The sequence below is a fragment of the Panthera onca genome, chromosome E1 (assembly GCF_046562875.1).
Source record: "Panthera onca isolate mPanOnc1 chromosome E1, mPanOnc1 haplotype 2, whole genome shotgun sequence".
Lineage (NCBI taxonomy): Eukaryota > Metazoa > Chordata > Mammalia > Carnivora > Felidae > Panthera > Panthera onca.
The window spans coordinates 18,657,414-18,676,894 of NC_138352.1; the positions used below are offsets into that span (position 1 = coordinate 18,657,414).

Sequence of the window (19,481 nt, forward strand, 5' to 3'; positions counted from 1 at the left end):
TTCAAGACTCTCCATCAGCAGCTCCCCACGTCTTACTTGGTCCTCGTGCCAGAGCTCACCGATCTTGGCTCTAGGTGGAATCTCCACCCGAACGCCCCACAAGCCTGTCGGAGTCCACGAGTCCAAACCCACCTTCCTCCCCGACCCCGCCTCCTCCTCGTGATCTCCCTCTGGGCTAATGGCGGTGCCAGGAGGAAGGGACATCCCCCTCCTCTCCCCGCCGCATGCCTGCTTCTCATCAGTAAGCCGTCCACCTTCGTAATCCTTTTTGGAATCTGGCCCCCATGTGTCCCCGGAGCTTTATCTCAGCTCTGCCCGCCCCGCAGCCCCGCTGAATCACTTGCCCAAACACTGTTTTCTCATGGCTCCTTGCCTCTGCCCCGGCTTGTTCCTGTACCCGGGATGCCCTTCTCCTTTGGCTCTGACATCACCTCTTCTGAGAAGCCTTCTCGGAGCTCCTGAGGCAGAGTAGAATGTCCCTTCTCCAGACATCTGTCATGGGGCGCCAACGTCAGGTGGCGGGGGGGGGGGGTTCCTTAAAAATCTTCCCTCTCGACCACGCGCTACCCTATAAAGCCGCTACCTGAGGTTTTGTCTCTGCTTCCCCAGAACCGGGCCCGCGGTGACAGCAGGAAGCATCTCTGGCCATCTTGATCCCTCCTCTTCTGAACCTTGGTGACACCCCCCCCCCCCCCCCCCGCACATGAGTTTTTCATGAACTTGTGACACAGGAGGCCGGCGGGGCTGGTGTTTTCTGTGCAGGGAAGGCCGACGGCCTGCCAGGGCAAGGCTGGTTCTTCTGAGCCCCTCACAAAATAAGAGGGGCCACGAGGGCTCTGGCAGTTTTAAACCACGGACCCTAAAGCCTTTGACATGCCTCCTCCATCAAGAGGTAGGGTCTCTGTAGCCTTCCCTTGAACGTGGGCTCTACGACGGGTTGACCAACCGAATGAGGCAAAGTGAACTGGGCCACTCCCTGGGCCAAGGCCTTGAGAAACTGGCAACTTCCGCCCTCTGCCTCTGAGGACATTCACTCTGAAACCCAGTGACCATACTGTGACGATGTGCAGGCTACAGGGAGAGTCCACCCTGCGGCGGACAGGGGGGGCGGGTTTCAGTCAAAAGGCAGTATCTTCTGCTACCACGGGAGCGATAATACAGGCCCCAGCTGTCAGGCCACCTGCAGACTTCGCGTTTTTCCAACGATGGCCCCAGACCCAGTAGGGCAGAGAACTTGTCCCCACCTTGTCCTCTTGGAGTTCCAGACTCTCAGAGCCCAGGAGCATGATCAAGTGGTTGGTTTAGGCCACTAGATATCACTACTCAGCAGTCGAGGACAGTGGGGACAGAAGAAAGGAGCCTGGGACTGGGCACCTAAGGGCCTCACGACACAACTGGCTGTGTCACCATCTAGCTACGTGCAGGAGAAACATCACTCACCAGCTTCAGCCTTAGTCTTCCTACCAGTGCGGAGCCCGATGCAGGGCTTGAACTCATGAACTGTGAGTTCATGACCCGAGTGGAAACCAAGAGTCGGCTGCTTAACTCTTGAGCCACCTGGGCGCCCCCCTACCTGCAAAGTCAATGTTAATGGTGGCTAATGTATGGAGACGATGTGTCAGACACAGCCAGTTAGCTAAAGCTGTGTAACAAATGATGCCAAAGGTTAATTGTCTAAGGCAATATACATCATCTCATAGTTTCTGTGGGTCAGAAATTCGGGAGAAGCTTCCCCGGGTGGTTCTGGCTCATGGTTTCCCATGAGGGTGTTTCAAGACGTCCATCAGGGTTGTGGAAGTCTAGGGTTTGACCGGGGCCGGAGGATCATCTCTCAAGATGTCTCACTCACGTGCCTGGCAGGTTGGCGTTGGCTTGTTGGCAAGAGGCCTCGGTCCTTTGACTCGCGGAGCCCCTCCACAGGGCTCCTTGAGCGTCCTCATGACCTGGTGCCTCGGTTCCCCCAGAGCGAGGGGTCCAAGAGAGCGGGGCAGAATCCTCGCGGTCTCGTACGAGCTCACTCGGAAGTCACACACCATCCTTTCTGCGACATCCCTCTGATGATACAGAGGAGCCCTCGTCACTGTGGGAAGGCACCGTATTCAACAGTGCTGGTGCCGGGAAGGAGTTTCATCGGCAGCCACTTGGCTACCGGCTGGCGACCACCCAGCTGTGTAGACACAGCTAATTCTCCAATGACACCGAAGGTACGTACTGCTAACAGATGCAGCTCGAAGAGGAGGGCACAGAGGCCCAGAAATGGGAAGTGACTTGCTCAGATTCACAGGGGGGTAAGTGACAGAGTCACAGGATGCCAACTCAGGTGGTCAGGCTCCCAAGGTGGGGTCTAAGCTACCATGACCCTGAAGACAGACCTTCAGCTCCTCTGTGGCCCGGAAGGCACAGGGTGGATTCAGGACCGCTTCCACTCCGGAAAGCCAACCGACAGACGCGTACAGGGTGGTGGGCTGGTGACTCCAGAAACTAGCAAGACAAATGCAGCCTGGGAAGGATGGGACCTGGGGATGGGGTGATGGGACGGGAGGGTTTCACCCAAGGGTCTAGGGAGAGCCAAACTTGGGGGCCCAAACAGTGAGGAAGCAGGGACGGGTTGACCAGAGAATGCTTACGGTGAGGTCTGGGCACTCCTGTCCCCATCACTACCAGCAAAGGAGCTCTTGGCGTCAAAAAGTCTCCTTGGGGGGCGCCTGGGTGGCTTGGTCGGTTAAGCGTCCGACTTCGGCTCAGGTCATGATCTCGCGGCCCGTGAGTTCAAGCCCCGCGTCGGGCTCTGTGCTGACCGCTCAGAGCCTGGAGCCTGTTTCAGATTCTGTGTCTCCCTCTCTCTCTGCCCCTCCCCTGTTCATGCTCTCTGTCTCAAAAATAAATAAACGTTAAAAAAAATTATAAAAAAAAAAAAAAAAAAAAAGTCTCCTTGGCCTCACCCTACCCAGATGGCATTGTCTCACCCACTTGTTCAACAAAGGTTACTGAGCGCTTATCATACGAGCCAGGCACAGGACTGGGCAAGAGGGACGCAGCAAGACCCAGGCGAGGTAAAGTCCTTTTCTACCTGGAGCTTGGAATCTAGCAAGGGAGACAGACAAGTTACCGGCAAATTCTACAAGAACAACGAGTGCGATGATGGGAAGGCGCAGGGATCTTGGGGTTTGGGGGAAGGGAGCAGATCAGGGAGGGACAGGCTTCCTGCGCTCAGCCAGATTGGGATAAGGGTGGGAGGACTTCCAAGCAGAGGGAAGAGCCACACAAAGGCTCTGAAGAGAGGTGATTTCCCTCGTTGAGAGGTTGGCGTGGGTAAGGCAGAAGGGGAGAGCCCAGTGACTTCAGAGATCAGGGCAGGAAAGTGGGAGCTAAGGGGGAACGAACGTGGTTCCCCAAAGGAGAGGGGAGTTTTCTGCAGAGCGATGGGCCCTACCCCCGACCCGAACCCAAGGCCGTAGATGGGGAGGACCCCAGCAGGCCTCTCTGCTTCCCCTTCTGGTTCCCTGGCCTGTGGGGAAAGACTTGGCCGGTGGTGCCAATGTGCTCATCCTTCCCGGATACAGAGCCCGCGGGGCAGGGCAGAGGTTGGGGAAAAGCAGACGAAGCGGGAGTGATGCCAGATCTGGGCCTCCAAGTTTAAGGGTGAGCAGGACCCCCCATCGTGGCTTAGAAGGGGCGCCCCTGAGGGTGGTCGGACAGTGCTTCCCCACACAGGTGCGGATGACAGAAGCTTAACTCCAAAAGTAAGAGATGAATAGGGACAAGGGGAGGAATAAAGAGGCCTCTCTGATTCCCTGGGTTTTGTCCAAGCCCAAGATGAAGGTGGGGCTGAGCCTCTGTGTCTGGTTTCCTGCTGGGGCAGAGGACCTGGGCCCGGAGTCCAGTCAATAACGCCCCCTCTCTTCACCGCCTCTCCATCCCGTCGCCAAGGCCGAAGCAGGGCCAGTCTCTGTTTCCGGAACCAATGGGAAGAGCCCCTTCCCTGAACTCCCTGCTCCTTCTCCCTCACCTTTGCCCAGCCCCTTCCTGCGCTAGGCTGGTTCTGTCACTCCTCTGTTCAAACCTTTCAGTGGTTATCAGGGCCCTCAGGCGAGGCCCAAGCTCCTGACCATGTTCTCCAAAGCGTTGCGGAAATCCAACCAGGGCCATGGTCGTGGCTGCTTGTCCACTCGGGTCCCCAAAACCTGGCATGGTGCAAGCTTGCTGAGGGGGGTGAACTGATGCCCGGTCTGGCTTCCACCAACCTCTCTGGCTGCACCTGCCTTCATATACCCCCAAGCGCGCTTCACGCACACGTTCAACTCCCAGAGGAGCCCAAGGCACTGGACTCAGAGAAAACTCAGGCGTTACACGCTCTTCCTCGAAGAAGCTCACGGAGCCACGTGTTTCCCACCAAGAACTTGGGCGACATCAAGACGAATCTCAAAAGCGCGTTGAGTCAAAGAAGCCAAGTGCAATTATAAACAGTGTGTGACTCCGTTGATAAGAAGGTTGGGAGCAAGCAACAGTGATCTTCGCTCTATAGAAATCAGAATAGTAGTTGCCTCCGGGAAGTGCAATTGACAAAAAACGGGCACGAGGCAAGTTTCTGGGATCGTTGGAATGTTCCGAGTCTTTTTGTACATTGGCTGACGTGCATTGCGCCACGTGGTTAAACCTGGGCATGTTACTGAATGTGAGTTATACCTCAATAAAGGACTGTCAGTATACAAAGTACGGTAACGTTCGCATGAATATGACAATAACGAAAGACCCTCCGTGTCCGGATTAAAGAGCACATCAGATGTAAGCAAAGAGAGAACAATGAGCTGGAAGATGGACCCAAGGAGATTATCTAGATGGCAACACAGTGACACAAAGATTGAAAGATACAGAAGGGAGGCAGATTACATGGAGGACGGGTTGAAAAGGTCTAGCATACTTTTTTTTTAAATTTATTTTGAGAGAGAGAGAGACAGAGAGCGAGTGGAGGAGGGGCAGAGAGAGAGAGAGAGAGGGAGAGAGAGAATCCCAAGCAGACTCCATGCTGTCAGCACGGAGCCCAGCATGGGGCTTGAACTCACAAACTATGAGATCATGACCTGAACCGAAATCAAGAGGTGGCCGCTTACCCGAGAGTCACCCAGGCGCCCTTAAAGGGTCTAGCATACTTCTAGCCATAGTCCCCAAAGGACCAAAGAATGGACGAAAAAGAATATTTGAGGAGATACTAGCTGAGAATTTCTCCAAACTGATGAAAGGTATGAATTCACAGATACAGGAAATACAAAATACTAAGAGAATAAATTAAAAAAGAATCTCTTCCTGGATACTTTGTAAAGAACTACAAAATACCAACAATAGCTCTTTTTTTTTTCTTTTTTTTTTTTTTTTAGAAATGTTGACACTTTTTAAAAAAAGTTTATTTATTTCGAGAGAGAGAGAGCGAGCACAAGCAGGGTAGGGGCAGAGAGAGGGAGAGAGAGAGAGAGAATCCCCAAGCAGGCTCTGCACAGTGTGGAGCCTGACGTGGGGCTCGAACTCACGAGCTGTGAGATCATGACCGGAGCCCAAACCAAGAGTCGGACGCTTAACTCCCTGAGACACCCAGGTGCCCCACCAATGGTATCTCGAAAGCAGGGAGAAGAAGGCAGATCACCCACAAAGGAATGACCAGGTGACTGAGCAGACGTCTTCCCCAACAATATGCACCTGTTATATGCCCACACTGTCCCAGGTGCTAAGAACGCTAGGGTGAACAAGACAGCCCCGGCCCCTACCACGCGGAGCCCACGGCATATCAGGAACAACAGACGTGGAGGAAGCAATTACAGCGTGATGAGCTGGCCTGGCTGGAGGGCACGAGAATTGGCAGAAACATCAAACAGGTAGGTCTGTGAACTGGGAAAAATTTCTCATCGGTGCCGCAATACCCTGTGTGTTTACCGAGATGGGGTAGGTTTTTTTCCTCCACGGGACTCTCGGGGCAGCTCACACATCCTTCCGAAGACCTGGTGACTTCCTCCCTGGACCCCTGGAGGAAAGGGAGAGGGCTGGTCCTCTTCAGACCCTTCTTCAAAGTCCTAGACTTTCTCCTGTGGCCACAGTCCAGGTAGCAGCGCGCAGAGGCTACGTGGGGGGAAGGAGGGTTATGTTAGAATTAGGCCACTTAAATGCCAGTGATGGGGAGGGGTGTCCCATGGGATGGGGCTTAGGAGCCCACTCCCAACTTCTCCCCACCCTGCACCCACACACAAGACCTTCCACATGCTCCCCAAAAGGTCCCTTTCAGGGGCAGCACACTGGACCCAGGTTCAGAGCTGGGAAACGGACAATCCCTCCAATTTTAGACTCTGTCTAGGCTGGGGGTTGACTTCCTGCACCATCAACACCTCTCTGGCCTGGCTCCATTTGTTTTTTTAAAAAACTTTTAATGTTTATTTAATTTTGAGAGAGAGAGAGAGAGAGAGAGAGAGAGAGAGAGAGAGAGAGCACAACTGGGGGAGGGACAGGGAGAGAGGGAGACACAGAATCCGAAGCAGGCTCCAGGCTCTGAGCGGTCAGCACAGAGCCTGACGCGGGGCTCGAACCCGCAAACCGTGATCATGGCCTGAGCCAAAGTCGGATGCTTAATGGAGTGAGCCCCCACACACCCCGCCGCCCCCCAGGCGCCCCTGCCCTGGCTCCATTTCAAAGCACCTGTGCACCTTGCCTTTCTCCACGCGGGGGCTAGGAAGCTCTCTCCCCTGCTGGGACCCGGGGACTTTGTCCTGTTTAGCCTTATACTCCCGGCGCCCGGGCCCGTTATCTACATCTGAGGCCGATTCCTTCGAAGGGGGGGCTCTGGCTGAGAGAGGTGATCTGGGGAGAGGGGAGCATGGGGGACAGGACACCGAGGACGGAGTCTGGGAACCTGGGCGAAAGGTTTTTTGAAAGGGGCTGGAAAGAGGGTGTGCAGCAGGGGAGAGGGAAAGGACGGAGAAGGGCTTCTCGGGGTCTGGCCTGGCCGAGGAGGGGCCCCCAGCCCGCGGTCGCGGGGCTCCAGGAGTCGGGCCCGGGGACCCGGGCGTGGCGTGGGCTGGCCGGGACCCGCGCCAGGCCCCGCCCCCTCGGTCCCAGGCCCCGCCCCACAGGCCCCGCCCCGCCGCCTCGGCCCCGCCCTCCCCGGGATTTAGCGCTGGCGGCCTGGGCGGCTCCGCAGCCGCCGTTTCCGCTTTCTCCAGGTGAGGGTCCGGAGGAGCCGGGACGCCCCGCGCAGGGGCTGGCGGAGCCGCCGTCACTTGGGGTGCGTCCGCGGGTGCCCTGTTCGCCTTCCCTCCTCCCCCTCTCCTTCCCCCCACCGCGGCCGCGTTTCCCCCGGTCCCCCTTCCCGTGCTTTCTCCCTCTCACCTGGCAGGTGGCCCCGGGTCTCTCAATGTCGTGGCCTGTCCCCCCCCCCCCGCCCCTCCTCGCGCCCAGTTCCTCGTTCAACCCTTCCTCCAGGTCTCCCTCGCGTGGGGGGACGGAGAGGTCCCGGCGTGTGTCAGGGAGAGCGCTGTGCAGGCAGCGGGCGCCCGGAGCACCGGGCCTTAGCGAGCAAAGTTTGGTGGAGTTGGGTTGGTGACGCTCAAGGTGGCTTGAGTGACTCAGGGGTGCGGGCCGGGCGCTACCTGGAGCTGAGCTCAGGTGGGTGTGGAAGGGACTGTGCACCTGGCAGCACCTGCCTCTGAAGGCAGCGCCCGAGCTCAGCGGGCCTGCACCTGACCGCCAATCACAGACGCCCAGCGCGATTTCAAGCGTTGCCGCCTCCGGTGTAGGAAAGGCAGTGACCCTGGGCTTCTGTGGGCGGAGGGGCGGGATGCCCGAATGATTCAGGCCTGCGCGCCCAGCGTGCCCTGGCGTCCCCGTGGGTTGTGGCTTTACGGGGACCTTCACGTCTCGGACACGTGGACGGCCGTATCTCCCAGGCGGTGAGCTGCCGGGTCACAAGTAGGCACAGGAGGGAGGGTATGTGGCAGTATGAGCTGCGTTTCATGGCAGCGTCCCGAAGTGTCTCAGATCCGCGAGGCCACCTACCTGGGTGGCTCAGACACCCTCTGCAGCATGTTGTAGATCTCTGTGCGTGTGGCAGTGTTTTGAGCGTGGGAGGCATTGTACCTGTGTGTGTGTGTGTGTGTGTGTGTGTGGTTAGCATATCTGGGCATGTCTGGTAGGTCCCTGGTCCCTGGGCGTCTGGTCTGGGTGCACTGAGCATACACAGGCTGCGTGCCTTCACAGCTCAGGAGTGAGCAGAGGAACGTGCCTGGGGTCTCCAGGGTGCTCAGCTCTCAGGTGTGAGGAGGGCGGGTTTCTCACTGCTGAGGGGGGGTAGGGTAGTGGATCTCAGGCATGGGGGGCGCTCTCCCTGGGGTTTGTGGGAGCGGCGGGATTCCTGGCTGCTCTGGGTGTGTCCCTCCCTCGGCCCCCCCCCCCCCCCCGAGCGTTTCTGATGGGTGGAGGGTGGAGGCGCCTGGCGAGCGTGTTTCTGGGGTCTCGGTCTCAGGTGCCTTCCTTGGGCTATGTGTCTGGAGGTGACTGCATCATCCTGAGGGGTTCCTTCTCCAGACATGCTCCCTGAGGCCAGCTCGCTGTGGCTGCTGCGCCTGCTCCGGGACATCCAGCTGGCCCAGTTCTACCGACCCATCCTCGAGGAACTTAATGTTACTCGGCCGGAGCATTTCGACTTTGTAAAGCCTGAGGACCTGGACGGCATCGGCATGGGCCGGCCCGGTAAGGGGCCCCTGCGCAGAGGTCCTGCTCTCTTGGTCCCCAGCCTCGTAGTTTCGAACCCCCTCTGCCCCCCACCCCTCCCGACACACCAGCCCTCTTCTTTGCCTGTAAATCCTTCTGCAACCTCCACCCCCACCCCCACGTACCACCAAGTCCTCTGATTCTGACCTTCCCCAGCCCAGCGCAGACTGGCCGAAGCCCTGAAGAGACACCGTTCCGGGCTTAAGTCTAAGAACTGGGTCTACAAGGTGTGCATTTCCCGGTGGGGGCCGTGGACTTAAAGGGCCAGCTTAGGCCCGGGAATGGGGTGGGTTGAGTGTCAGGGGGGAGGGCACCCACTTAATTTCCCACCCCTGCTTCAGATCCTTGGGGGCTTTGTACCTGAGCAGAAGGAGACCACCCCCCCTTCAGACAGCCCCCTGTTGTCCCTCCCCGAGCCCGAGGGGGGACTCAAGTGTCTGATCCCGGATGGTGCTGTGTGCAGAGGGGAGCTGCTGGGCTCTGGCTGCTTTGGAGTGGTGCACCGAGGGTTATGGACACTGCCCAGCGGTCAGAGTGTGAGTACCCGGGGAACCCAGTGCATTCTGGGTGCTGGGGCCGGGCCCCCCGTCTCTTCCGCGTGCCCTCTGTGCTCTGGCCCCCACCGTAGCTGTTCCCTAAGCGTCCTTCCCACCCCCCCCCCCCACTCCTCCCAGGTCCCAGTGGCTGTCAAGTCCCTCCGCGTGGGTCCTGAAGGCCCCGTGGGCACCGAGCTGGGGGACTTCCTTCGAGAGGTGTCCATCATGATGAACCTCGAGCACCCACACGTGCTGCGTCTGCACGGCCTCGTCCTGGGCCAGCCTCTGCAGATGGTGAGCAGACCCGGACAGCGGCTCCCAGGGCAGGTGGGCGGCAGGGTCCCCTGGGGCCGGACCTCTGCTCACGCGGCGCCGGGCTCCCGCAGGTGATGGAGCTGGCGCCACTGGGCTCCCTGCACGCGCGCCTGGCCGCCCCGGCCCCCACGCCCCCGCTGCCCGTGGCCCTGCTCTGCCTCTTCCTGCGGCAGCTGGCGGGGGCCATGGCGTATCTGGGGGCCCGGGGGCTGGTGCACCGAGACCTCGCCACGCGCAACCTGCTGCTGGCCTCCCCGCGCACGATCAAGGTGGCCGACTTCGGGCTGGTGCGGCCGCTGCGCGGCGCCCGGGGCCGCTACGTCATGGGCGGACCCCGCCCCATCCCCTACGCCTGGTGAGGGCGCGGAGCCGGGATCCCCGGGCACTAGAGGGCTCTAGAGGGCTGGGGCGGTGTGGACGGCTCCCTCCGGGGGAGGCTGGGACGAGGATTCTGGGAGGGCCCCCGGAAGTCCTCGAGAAGATCACCCAGCTCCTCCCTCCGGGAGGGACCCGTGCGGCCCGTTCAGCTGCATTTCCACAGGTGCGCCCCAGAGAGCCTGCGCCACGGGGCCTTCTCTTCTGCGTCTGACGTGTGGATGTTCGGGGTGACGCTGTGGGAGATGTTCTCTGGGGGCGAGGAGCCCTGGGCCGGCGTCCCGCCGTACCTCATCCTGCAGCGGCTGGAGAAGGACCGAGCCCGGCTGCCTCGGCCTCCCCTCTGCCCCAGGGCTCTCTACGCCCTCGCCTTGCGCTGCTGGGCCCCCCACCCTGCCGACCGGCCCAGCTTTCCCCACCTGGAGGGGCTGCTCCAAGAGGTGGGAGCCCCCACCTCCCCAGATGCACCCGGTCTCTGGTTTCTCCCAGAGCTCCGCGCACAGGAGTGACAGATACTCCTGGGCTGGGGTCGGGGACCGGCTCTGGATAACCCGGATTCAGTGTCTACCTGCAGCGGGGCCCGGAGCCCTGGGGAGACAGCTGAGGGCTGGGGGACGGAGCACAGAACAGAGAGCAGTAGGTTTGACAGGCAGAGGGAATGTGCTCGCTTCGGCAGCACATATACTAAAATTGACAGGCAGAGGGAAGAAAGGTCTGCGTGCGACTGGGAAATACAGCTAAGGCGGCCCCAGCATCTCAGGTGCCCCGTGGACGGCTATGTGAGGAATGATACGTAACCAGGGCCAGCCCTGGGCCCTGGGAGATACCGGGCTAAGTGCTTCACAGGTCTCCTTCTTGCACGTTGGCCCGCTTCATCCTCACAACAACCCCGTGAGGCCATTATTATCTGGAGTTTACAGATGGGGGCACTTAAGGCAGTTAAGGCAGTGACAGTTTAAGTGGAGGAGTTGGGATTTGAAGCAGTCAATCGACCCAAGAGCGGCGTCCCCTAAATCGGTACACTGCGTTGTTGAAGACTCTGTCTTTACCCTGAAGGCACCTGGGAGCCATGGAGGGATTTTGAGCAGGGGAGTTCCCAGTCACTTTGCATGTTCTTCTCACTCTGGCTTGGAGCAAGGAGGGATGAGAGGAAGGAGACTGAACAAGGGAAGAGCAGGTGGCTGACAGGGCTCATGAAGCAGAAATGAAAGGATGTCTGCGGTCAGGGTCAAGGCAGCGGGGCTGGGAAGAAAAGGAAAATATTTCCAGAGATGCTGGGAGGCAGAGCGGTGCGTGGAGTAAAAGCAGTGCGTGGGAGGACCCTCCCTTGGTTCTCCTGGGCAGAGACAGCCCCCCCCCCCTTTGTTGCTTCCTGACCCCTGGGGTACGTCCGGCTTGGTGTGGAACCCAGATCTGCCACCCCCTACTGGGGGATAGGGACAGTCCCCCCTGGGCCCGGGACAGAGAACATACCTGGTATGGGTTTGATGGGTGGGTACGTAAACAGGAGTCTCCTTCCTCTCCTGCTCACGTGATCTTGCCCTTCTGACTCAGGCCACAAGCCCTGCCACCCTTTCTTCCTGTCTCTGCAGGCGTGGCCTCCTGAGGCACATTGTGTGAGGGAGGTCACAGAGCCAGGCGCCCTAAGGATGGAGACTGGTGACCCCATCACCATCATCGAGGGCAGGTGACAGCCTCGGGCCTCCCGAACGTCCCCAAGGAGGAGGACTCCCACCCGACCTGCCTGACCCTGGTCCCAATCTGCTGCCCCCCCGCCCAGCTCCCTGAACCCTGACCCTCTGCCTCCTCCCTTCCCCGCTGGGCCCCGGGAGCGCCACTAAAGTCGTGGCTCCCACTGGAGCCACCAAGCCCGTAGAGCCCTTTTGTGTTAGGGAGAAAAGAGCCTCCCTTCTTCCAGGCAGCTGCCGCTGCAGGCACACAGCTTGCGAGCTGAATGTGGGCCGGAGCCCAGCCCCCCCCTCCCCCTCCCCCTCCGTCCCCTCTAACAGTGCCTCTTCCCACAGCCCGGACTCCACGACCTGGAAGGGCCAGAATGGCCGCACATTCAAAGTGGGCAGCTTCCCAGCCTCAGCAGTGACACTGGCAGACTCGGGGGGCTCGCCAGCCACCCGTCCGGTCCACAGAGTGTCCCCTGCCCGGGGCGAGCTGCACCAGGGAAGCACAGATGGGTGAGTGGGGGACACAAGCCCAGCAATGCCTCTGGAAGGGAAGCTTGGGAAGGGGGTCGGGGGGGGGGGGCGGGCAGCTGGAGGGAAGGCTGGACTTGCCTCCCAGCCGGGGCTTCCACTCTGGGGCTCAGCCTGCCTGGGAGCGCCCCCCCAGAGTTTCCGGTGGGGGGGTGCACACTGATGTGCCCGGTGGGGAGAATGAACCGGATTGCTCTCCAACAGGGACAGAGGGAAGGCCAAGCTTCGGGATTTGCCTCCGGCACGGGGCCAGAGAAGGAACGTGCCCCTGCAGAGGGCGAGAGGTGGGTGTGGTGCCGGGGACCCGGCTTCTCGCAATCCTGCCCCCGCTCTGAGTCCTGACCTTGGTGTCGGCGACGTGACGGCCCCCCATCTGCCCTCTCTAGCGCCGTGCGTCTCCCCCTGCAGCACCCGCCCTCTCTGTTCTCTGGGGCCTCAGCTGCCTGGGCTGGGGTGTCTGTTTCGCACACCTGTCTTCCTGTCCCCCTAACCAAGGGCCCCCCACGAGCACGGCACAGACACAACGGGGAGAAGGCGGGGCCCAGCATCTGGGCCTCCTCTCAGGTCGATTATTTCTCAACTGTGCAGTCATTTCCAAGAGCCTGGAGTCTGTTCTGTCCCTGGGCCCCCGCCCCACAGGGGGTGGTTCCAGCCCCCCCGAACTTCGCCATGCCAGAGCCGTGACCCGGGGACCCCCTGGCCTGCCATCCTGCCCTCCCTTTGCCTCCAGTCCTTCGCAGCCCAGCCAGCCCCCCAGGGAGCGGCCTCCGTGGCCCAGAAGAGAACCCCTCCCCAGCCACCCCCCGGGAAAACCTGGAGCCGGCAAAGCCACCGTTCCCTCCGGAGGCCTCTTGCCCGACCCCGAGTTGCAGAGGAGGGTTATGGAGGTGAGAACTCCCTGAGGCGGCCCGGCGGCCCGAGGGGCTACAGGTGGGACCGTGGCCCAAGCCGGACTTCGTGCCCCGTAGGTGGAGCTGAGCGTTCACGGAGTCACCCACCAGGAGTGCCAGGCGGCGCTGAGGGCCACCGGGGGAGACGTGGTTTCTGCCATCCGGAATCTCAAGGTAAAGCCAGACCCTTCTCTCGGGTTCCCACCCCTCCCGCGCCTGCCCTGCGGGAGCCACCGCCCTCCCTCCTGCCTCCTGCCTCCTGCCTCCGCAGGTGGACCAGCTCTTCCATCTGAGCAGCCGGTCCAGGGCCGACTGCCGACGCATCCTGGAGCATCACCAGTGGGACCTCTCGGCCGCCAGCCGCTACGTCCTGGCCCGGCCCTGAGCTCCGCTCCCTTGGGTGCGGATGCTAGCCTGGATCAAGGGCCTGGCCACGTGGGACCAGGCAGAACCCGGACAGGTCCCATCAGGGCAGAACTTCCCACCCGGGGAGATCACCCAGGTACGGGAGGAGCCCGGGGTCGGGCACCGCTGAACGTCTCCTCCCGCCCTGCCCCTTGGCCTCTGAGGGCTCACGCTCCCTCAGCTGGTTCATAGAAGGATCTCCTCCGCTCTGCCTCCCACATCGCCAACCACGAGGAGAACCTGGAGGGACACAGCTGCCACACGTCGCACCCACAGGAAGCTTCCACTTGCTACAGAGAGCGGTCCAGTGGCCATCCTGGGCCTCGGGAACAGCCATCCCGAACTGCCGTCAGCTGCCACACGGGTCTCTGTGGGAGCAGTCATCTCGGACGACGGAAGCGATCCCGCTGACTTGGGCTACGTGGCCCAGACTGCCTTGGCTTGGTCCGGGGCCATAATGGACGATGAAGTCGCCCTCTTGAACTCAGAGACGCTGGATCTTGGCAGCACGGATCGTGAAACGGGCCGGCCCCCACCCAGCCCGGCCGTCCTATTGCCCGTCGTGTCTTCCCATACCAACTCCCTTCTCCTCTCTCCCATCACATACATCTTCCGAAATCCAAAAAGTTACAAAGTTTATATGAATAGAACATACAAAGATACAGCCTCCTTCCTAAGGCAAAGGGCAGGATGGGGTGCTTAAGGCTCCGGAGGAAGCTGCGCGAAGCACCGGCTGTGGGCGGGGCCTGGGGGAGGCGGGGATCCCCTCAGAGCGCCACGGTCTGAGGTTGAACCGACTGGCCAAGCTGATGCGGGGCGAGAGCGGTCACGCCTGCCATCTTTGGTGCTGCAAACCCTTGCCCACCCCAGCTCCTGCCAGAAAGCCCGAGGGCCCTGGATTCCCAAGGCCGGATCTGGAGCACAGGCCCCGGAAGGGGGCCGGGGGAAGGGAGGAGAAAGCTGACATGCCTGTGTGCCAAGGGCTCGGAGAGACAGCGGTGCGAGGGAGAAGGGTTCTCCTACATACCCTTCCCCAGGGGCCAAGGCGAAGGAGGCCAGGGGACCGGGGCAGGGGTAGGGCGCCGTGGCCCCTAGACTCTCGGGCATCCCCGTCTGTCCCCTGCGGCAAACGTCGCGGAAAGCGGCCGCCTCTGACAGGTGGCCATCCTGGATTCTGGTTGAGGTGATGGTCCCCTCGCCCTGCGGTGGCCTCTAACTGGTGACGGCAGAGGGCCCAGCGCCTCCTCGCTTCTCGAAGAACATGTAGTCCTGACGGGAGGGCACGGTCAACGGGGCTGGCGGGGCCGGCCCGGCTCAGCTCTCACAACCCAGGTCCGGAACCTGCACCCGCCCCCCGCCCCCCGCCCCCATAGAGCGTGTCTCTAATCTAGCAGGAGGCCAAGATGCGCACAGAGCCCTGGTGGAGAGCGGGGTGGTGGGAGGGGAGGCGGGGCAGCCGACTCACAATGAGGAACGTGGCTCCCAGCAGCACGGCCTTCACCCTCACATCCAGATCCAGAGGGAAATGCAGGCCGAAGTCATCCGCATCGGTGAGGGCTTCTTGGAGCAGCCCCCCCCACTGCTTGCTGATCCGGCCCACGCTGCGTGATTCATCCGGAGTCTTCACCTGTCGGGAAGGCAGGAGCCAACTGGGGGGGGACGCGGCTGACCTCCCCTGCCGCCAGGCCCCCCCCCCTCCCACCATCGCCGCGTATGAGCGGCGCCGACTCTGTCCTTAGCGAATCCTTCCGGCGGGTTTCCCGGTGGCATCCGGGGAAACCAGGTCACCCTCGGTCACACTGCGTGTGTATAGTGCAAATCTGAGTTCAGACTCACGTCTGTTGCTCCTGAAAGGCCATACGCGAAAACCGAACATAAGCAGCGGCAGGAACGGAAGCACCGAGTACTCGTCTCCGTGTAGGGCTGCTTCCCAGGTTTGTTTCGGTCACCAAAGTACCTGCCGCCCGTAGCTGTTGAGTGGCCTGGTCCAAGAGGGCTAGGGGGGCTGCACTCGACCAGCCAGCCAGGCGCCTAGAAGGCTGTGCCTGCCCTAAGAGGTGCCTTTACCCCGCAAAGTAGCGAGGGCCCTGTCCAAGCTTCATCCAGAGGGGATCCAAGCCCGTCTGGTGGGGGAGGGGCAGCAGTAAGTGGCCTCTGAGGACCAGGATTTCCACCGGCCTCCCCGGGCCCAAGAACAACAGGCCCTGGTGACGGAGGAGGTAATTCACTGCGATTTCCTGATCGTTTCCTATGCTTATTTTCAGGGGCTAGAACTGAAGGGATTGCCTTCTGTGCCCTCCCGGTCCCCTTCCCCCACTGACAGCTCTGGGGCACTTCCTGCAGACCAGTCTCCGGCTGGGCAGGGCCTCTCCCAGCCAGCCCTGCCATCCCCAGTGCGGCCCCAAAGAAGGGCTGCTCATAACTACGGAAAAGGGAGCCTGGGTCTCCCAGGGCCCCACGGGCTGCACGTTCCCATGCAGAGGTCACCCAGTCATCTTTCTATCACTGAGCCTCCACCCAGCTCCCAAGGTGACTCGATTTGTAAAAGCAGGCTTAGGTAGGACACCTCATCGGAAGCCTTGGAAAGTCTACGGGCTTCTCCCTGTGATTTCTCCCTTATCTGCCCTGGTGATTATCCCTTAAAGAACCACAGTGTCGGGGAGGTGCCTCTGTCTTCTAGAAACGAAAGCGCTTCCCAGGCCTCACCCCTGGCACTGTCACCACTTGGGTTCTGATGACGAGGACATAGATCACCCGTGGGGGTGGGGGTGGGGGGCAAGCCGCAGGATGCTGACAAGTGACACCGGTGCTGGCTCCAGGGCCCGGGCTCACACACTCACGCATCGCAGCTAGCCTGCAGCAGACCCAGTGGTCATCCTGTGTCCCAAACCAAGCCTGGCCTTAGCTTGTTTCCCCCTCAACACGGGGCGGCAGGTGACAGCGTTGGTCCTTCAGAGGAAAGCCTCCCTGCCAAGCTTTCAGAAGGCCACCGGGCCACCCCCTTCTGCATGGAGAACACTGGAGATGTGCTAGGAGCCTCAGTGGACTTGGATCAGTGAGCTCAGGGTCTTGACCTTAGTGTTGGCCATCGTGCCTCACAGAAGCTGCCATCTTGGTTTATGAAGCTCCCAGGAATCTCCCCTTCCTCCTGGTACCTCAAAGTTGGTGTCTGTGCCACAGCCACAGGTCCAGCAGGGCCCCACCACGCGCAGGAGGGTCCGGCGATCGGCATCCTGGATGGACAACTTGGGGATGAAGGGATGCCAGGTCTGTAGCACGTGGCCAATGGTGGTGCCGGGAGGGGCCTGTACTTCCATCTGGAGCCAGGGGCAGGCAGGGTCACTGCCGAGCCAGGGCACCCTGGCCCAAGCCCTCAGCTCCCGGGGCTACCGCCCGCCCCGCTCCCCACTAGATCCCCCATCCCGCCTGCCACCCCCACCCGAGCTAAGCTTCATCCCAGGCCTCTTCAGGAGCGGACCACGTTCCATCCCCGGTCCTCCCCATTCCGGCCTGCCCCTCCCCCCACCCAACCCCGTCCCTGGCCCCACCCCGCCCAGCCCACCTCCTGGAGGCCACATGGGCAGCAGCTGCAGCCACAGTGCAGGGGGCGGAGCAGACGCAGCACCTCTCGATCACTGGGGTCCACCACGCGGACACGCAGGGGCCGGCGGGCGCCACAGCACAGGCGCGCGCAGCAGTGGCTCTCTTCCGCCGCCTGCCCCAGGGGCTGTCCGGCCCCCGAGCGCAGTTCATACCGGTTACATGTCTCCCAGCCCAGGAGCGCTGCCAAGGGGGACACGCTGAGGCTCAGGCCCCACCACCTGCCCAAGAGCCCCCTGTCTCTGCCCTCGTCACGAGGCCCAGCCTACTCCTTCCACTCACTTTCCACTCGCTCGGCCTTCTGGTGAATCAAGATCTGATCAATCTGGAAAGGCAGGAAGGTCCGCGCCCGATGTCAGCTGGCTGGTCTGGACGCCAGGGTCCCCTCCTCGTCACTCTCCCCGGCCCCCACCCCGCGCCCTCCCACTCACCTGCACCAGGAATTCGAGGCCGGAAGGCACCCCGGGCAGTGGCAAGAACGGGGCAGCAGGCCCTGGGGCCCCGGGGCCGGGCGAAGGGAAAAGAGAGAAGCCGGGCGCAGGGGCAGGCATGTGGGGGGGCACTGGTGCCTGCCCGGGCCCGGGGTGCAGCGCCGGCTCCGGGTACCCAGCCGTCACAGGGTAGGGAGGAGGGGGTGAAGGGGCGTGGCCCTTGGGGGGCAAGTAGCCTGTTGGTGGGGGGACAGGGGTAGATTAGACGGGGACCCGCGGCCACATCCCCTCTCCCCTTGGGCCGCGAGGCTGCAGGGCGATGAGATGGGAAGAGAATGAGGACGACGGGGCGGGGGAGCAGGGCGGCGGCTCCCCGGGAGGAAGGGAGGGGCCCCACACGGCCAGTCGGAGCACATTCCCGCAGGGTGTGCTCGACGCCCAGCTCCCGAGTCCGTGGGGGGATAACGGAGACCCTCAGCCTCGCGCCCACTTACCTGCCATGGGAAAGGGGCGAGAGTTCGCCGGTGTCAGTGTCCGGGAGGCTTAGTTTTGGAGGTGGTGGCAAGTTCGGACACAGCCAGACAGACACAGAGACAGACACAAAGACGGACAGGCAAACGCGGAGAGGCGGCCGCGCGCGGCGCGGGCCCAGGGTCTCTTGGGCGGCGCCTCTGACTCAGGGAGAAACCGAAAGTGTCAGCGGGCAGGGCGGGTACCTGGGACCCTGGATTCCCTCGGGGGCCCCAGAACCGCCCCCTCCCTTTGTTCTCCCATTCTCCGCGGAGGCGGCGGCTGGCAGACGGCCGGAAGGATGGACCCGCGGTCCGAGCGACGGCCCGGCCTCGAGGGAGGCCTCCCGGGCCCCCTGCGCCCCAGTCCCCCCCCGCTCACCTGAAGCCCCTAGAAGAGCTGGCGTGCCCAGCGCTCGGCGGCTCGCAGGAGCTCGGGGAGGCGGGCCCGGGCCCCGACCCCGCCCCTCGACCCGTCCAGGCCCCGCCCCTCCCGGCCCGGGCGGCGCGCGTGCGCACAAAGGAAGCCGGCTCTCCGGCGGGGCCGCGAGCCGTGCGCCGGGGAGCTCGCTGGCGTGGCCGGCGTCCCCGCCCGCTCCGCCCCGCCGCTCGACACCAGAGGAGGCCCGCCTGGGGAGGGCCGCCGGCCCAGACCTAGCCCGGCGACCCCCGCCGCGTCTGCGGGCGCAGAGCGCTCGGTGTCCCCGGTTGGGAAGCCAGGGCGGCTGGCGCGGCGCTGGACCCCAGGCTCCTCCTCCCGAGGGCGGTTCGGGCCTCGCTGACGCAGCGGAACACCCTCCACACTCCTTCTTTGGCTTCTAGGACTGGCCCCCCGGCTCCCTTTCCACCTCCCCGGGGGGCTGCCCCCGCGGCTGCTCGCCGTGACGCTGCGGTCAACCACACAGACACCTTGCTACGACAGTACGTCTTCCAGGAGCCCCTGGCCACGTGGGTGACAGGCCGCCAAACGGTGGCAACAGTGAGCGTGCGCGCAGTGAGGTCCGGGGGTGGCCAGAGGACGCGGCGCGGTTAGCAGGAAAGCCTCCCCCCCCCCCCCCCCCCCCCGTCCCCACTGCCAGAGGAGTCGCTTCTTCTAGGTCCTGAGCAGAGAGGCCCCCAGGTGTAAGGAGGTGCTGAGCCTGGGGCCCTATGGGCAGAGCAACGAGAGAAGAGTTGAGAGAGGGAGGCCACCCACCTACCTGCGCGGAAGGCCTGGTGGCAGCTGGGACTTGGCCCCAGGGGCAGCGGGGGGGCCCACCGAAAGATGTGAAGACCCAAAGAGAAGGTCGAATTTGGGTTTTAGAAAGACACATCTAAACCACAAGGTGGAGAACCACGAGGGCGCCCGGGCCGGGTGGTGGACGGCCGCCGGAGGAGCGGGTGCTGTGCTAGGTGCAGACAGGAGTGGTAGATCGGGGAGATGCTGACACAGCAAATCTAGAGCTTGTTTGAGGGGTGACATGTG

At 62.1% G+C, this 19,481-nt stretch overlaps 2 protein-coding genes across 8 annotated transcripts; one reads left to right on the top strand and one right to left on the bottom strand.

Moving 5' to 3' along the window:
* Positions 1 to 7,122: 7,122 nt before the first annotated feature.
* Positions 7,123 to 13,974, top strand: TNK1 (tyrosine kinase non receptor 1). Of its 5 annotated transcripts, none has more exons than XM_060647446.3 (13): positions 7,123 to 7,202; positions 8,501 to 8,727; positions 8,905 to 8,975; positions 9,090 to 9,284; positions 9,423 to 9,578; positions 9,671 to 9,954; positions 10,141 to 10,414; positions 11,567 to 11,661; positions 11,999 to 12,163; positions 12,386 to 12,465; positions 12,770 to 13,068; positions 13,150 to 13,245; positions 13,343 to 13,974. In XM_060647446.3, the coding sequence occupies exons 2-13, from the start codon at positions 8,565 to 8,567 to the stop codon at positions 13,454 to 13,456; spliced, it is 1,992 nt and encodes a 663-aa protein (XP_060503429.1). In that variant the 5' UTR covers positions 7,123 to 7,202; positions 8,501 to 8,564; the 3' UTR covers positions 13,457 to 13,974. The 5 variants fall into 5 exon arrangements, 4 of the variants coding, with proteins under 4 accessions (XP_060503429.1, XP_060503427.1, XP_060503430.1 ...); XR_009614516.3 differs by having other exon boundaries at positions 7,149 to 7,264; positions 12,912 to 13,068; positions 13,343 to 13,370; XM_060647444.3 differs by having other exon boundaries at positions 7,149 to 7,264.
* Positions 13,975 to 14,094: 120 nt separating this feature from the next.
* Positions 14,095 to 18,938, bottom strand: PLSCR3 (phospholipid scramblase 3). Of its 3 annotated transcripts, none has more exons than XM_078437852.2 (8): positions 18,399 to 18,938; positions 18,002 to 18,178; positions 17,508 to 17,743; positions 17,359 to 17,401; positions 17,039 to 17,259; positions 16,632 to 16,793; positions 14,942 to 15,103; positions 14,095 to 14,745 (listed from the first exon to the last, which is right to left on the bottom strand). In XM_078437852.2, exons 2-8 carry the CDS (start codon positions 18,006 to 18,008, stop codon positions 14,689 to 14,691), a joined length of 888 nt encoding a protein of 295 aa, XP_078293978.1. In that variant the 5' UTR covers positions 18,009 to 18,178; positions 18,399 to 18,938; the 3' UTR covers positions 14,095 to 14,688. The 3 variants fall into 3 exon arrangements, with proteins under 3 accessions (XP_078293978.1, XP_078293977.1, XP_081647285.1); XM_078437851.2 differs by having other exon boundaries at positions 18,002 to 18,182; XM_081791159.1 differs by lacking the exon at positions 18,399 to 18,938 and having other exon boundaries at positions 18,002 to 18,392.
* Positions 18,939 to 19,481: the final 543 nt, after the last annotated feature.

What these genes read in the sequence shown, in the direction of transcription:
- TNK1 (XM_060647446.3), top strand. Translation starts at nt 8,565, where the DNA reads ATGCTCCCTGAGGCCAGCTCGCTGTGGCTGCTGCGCCTGCTCCGGGAC. An exon ending in TGCAGAGGAGGGTTATGGAG is followed by an intron (nt 13,069 to 13,149) that starts GTGAGAACTCCC and finishes CGTGCCCCGTAG; the next exon opens with GTGGAGCTGAGCGTTCACGG. An exon ending in CTGCCATCCGGAATCTCAAG is followed by an intron (nt 13,246 to 13,342) that starts GTAAAGCCAGAC and finishes CTGCCTCCGCAG; the next exon opens with GTGGACCAGCTCTTCCATCT.
- PLSCR3 (XM_078437852.2), bottom strand. An exon ending in GCCTCGAATTCCTGGTGCAG is followed by an intron (nt 17,402 to 17,507) that starts GTGAGTGGGAGG and finishes CTGCCTTTCCAG; the next exon opens with ATTGATCAGATCTTGATTCA. An exon ending in GAAGGCCGAGCGAGTGGAAA is followed by an intron (nt 17,260 to 17,358) that starts GTGAGTGGAAGG and finishes CCCCCTTGGCAG; the next exon opens with CGCTCCTGGGCTGGGAGACA.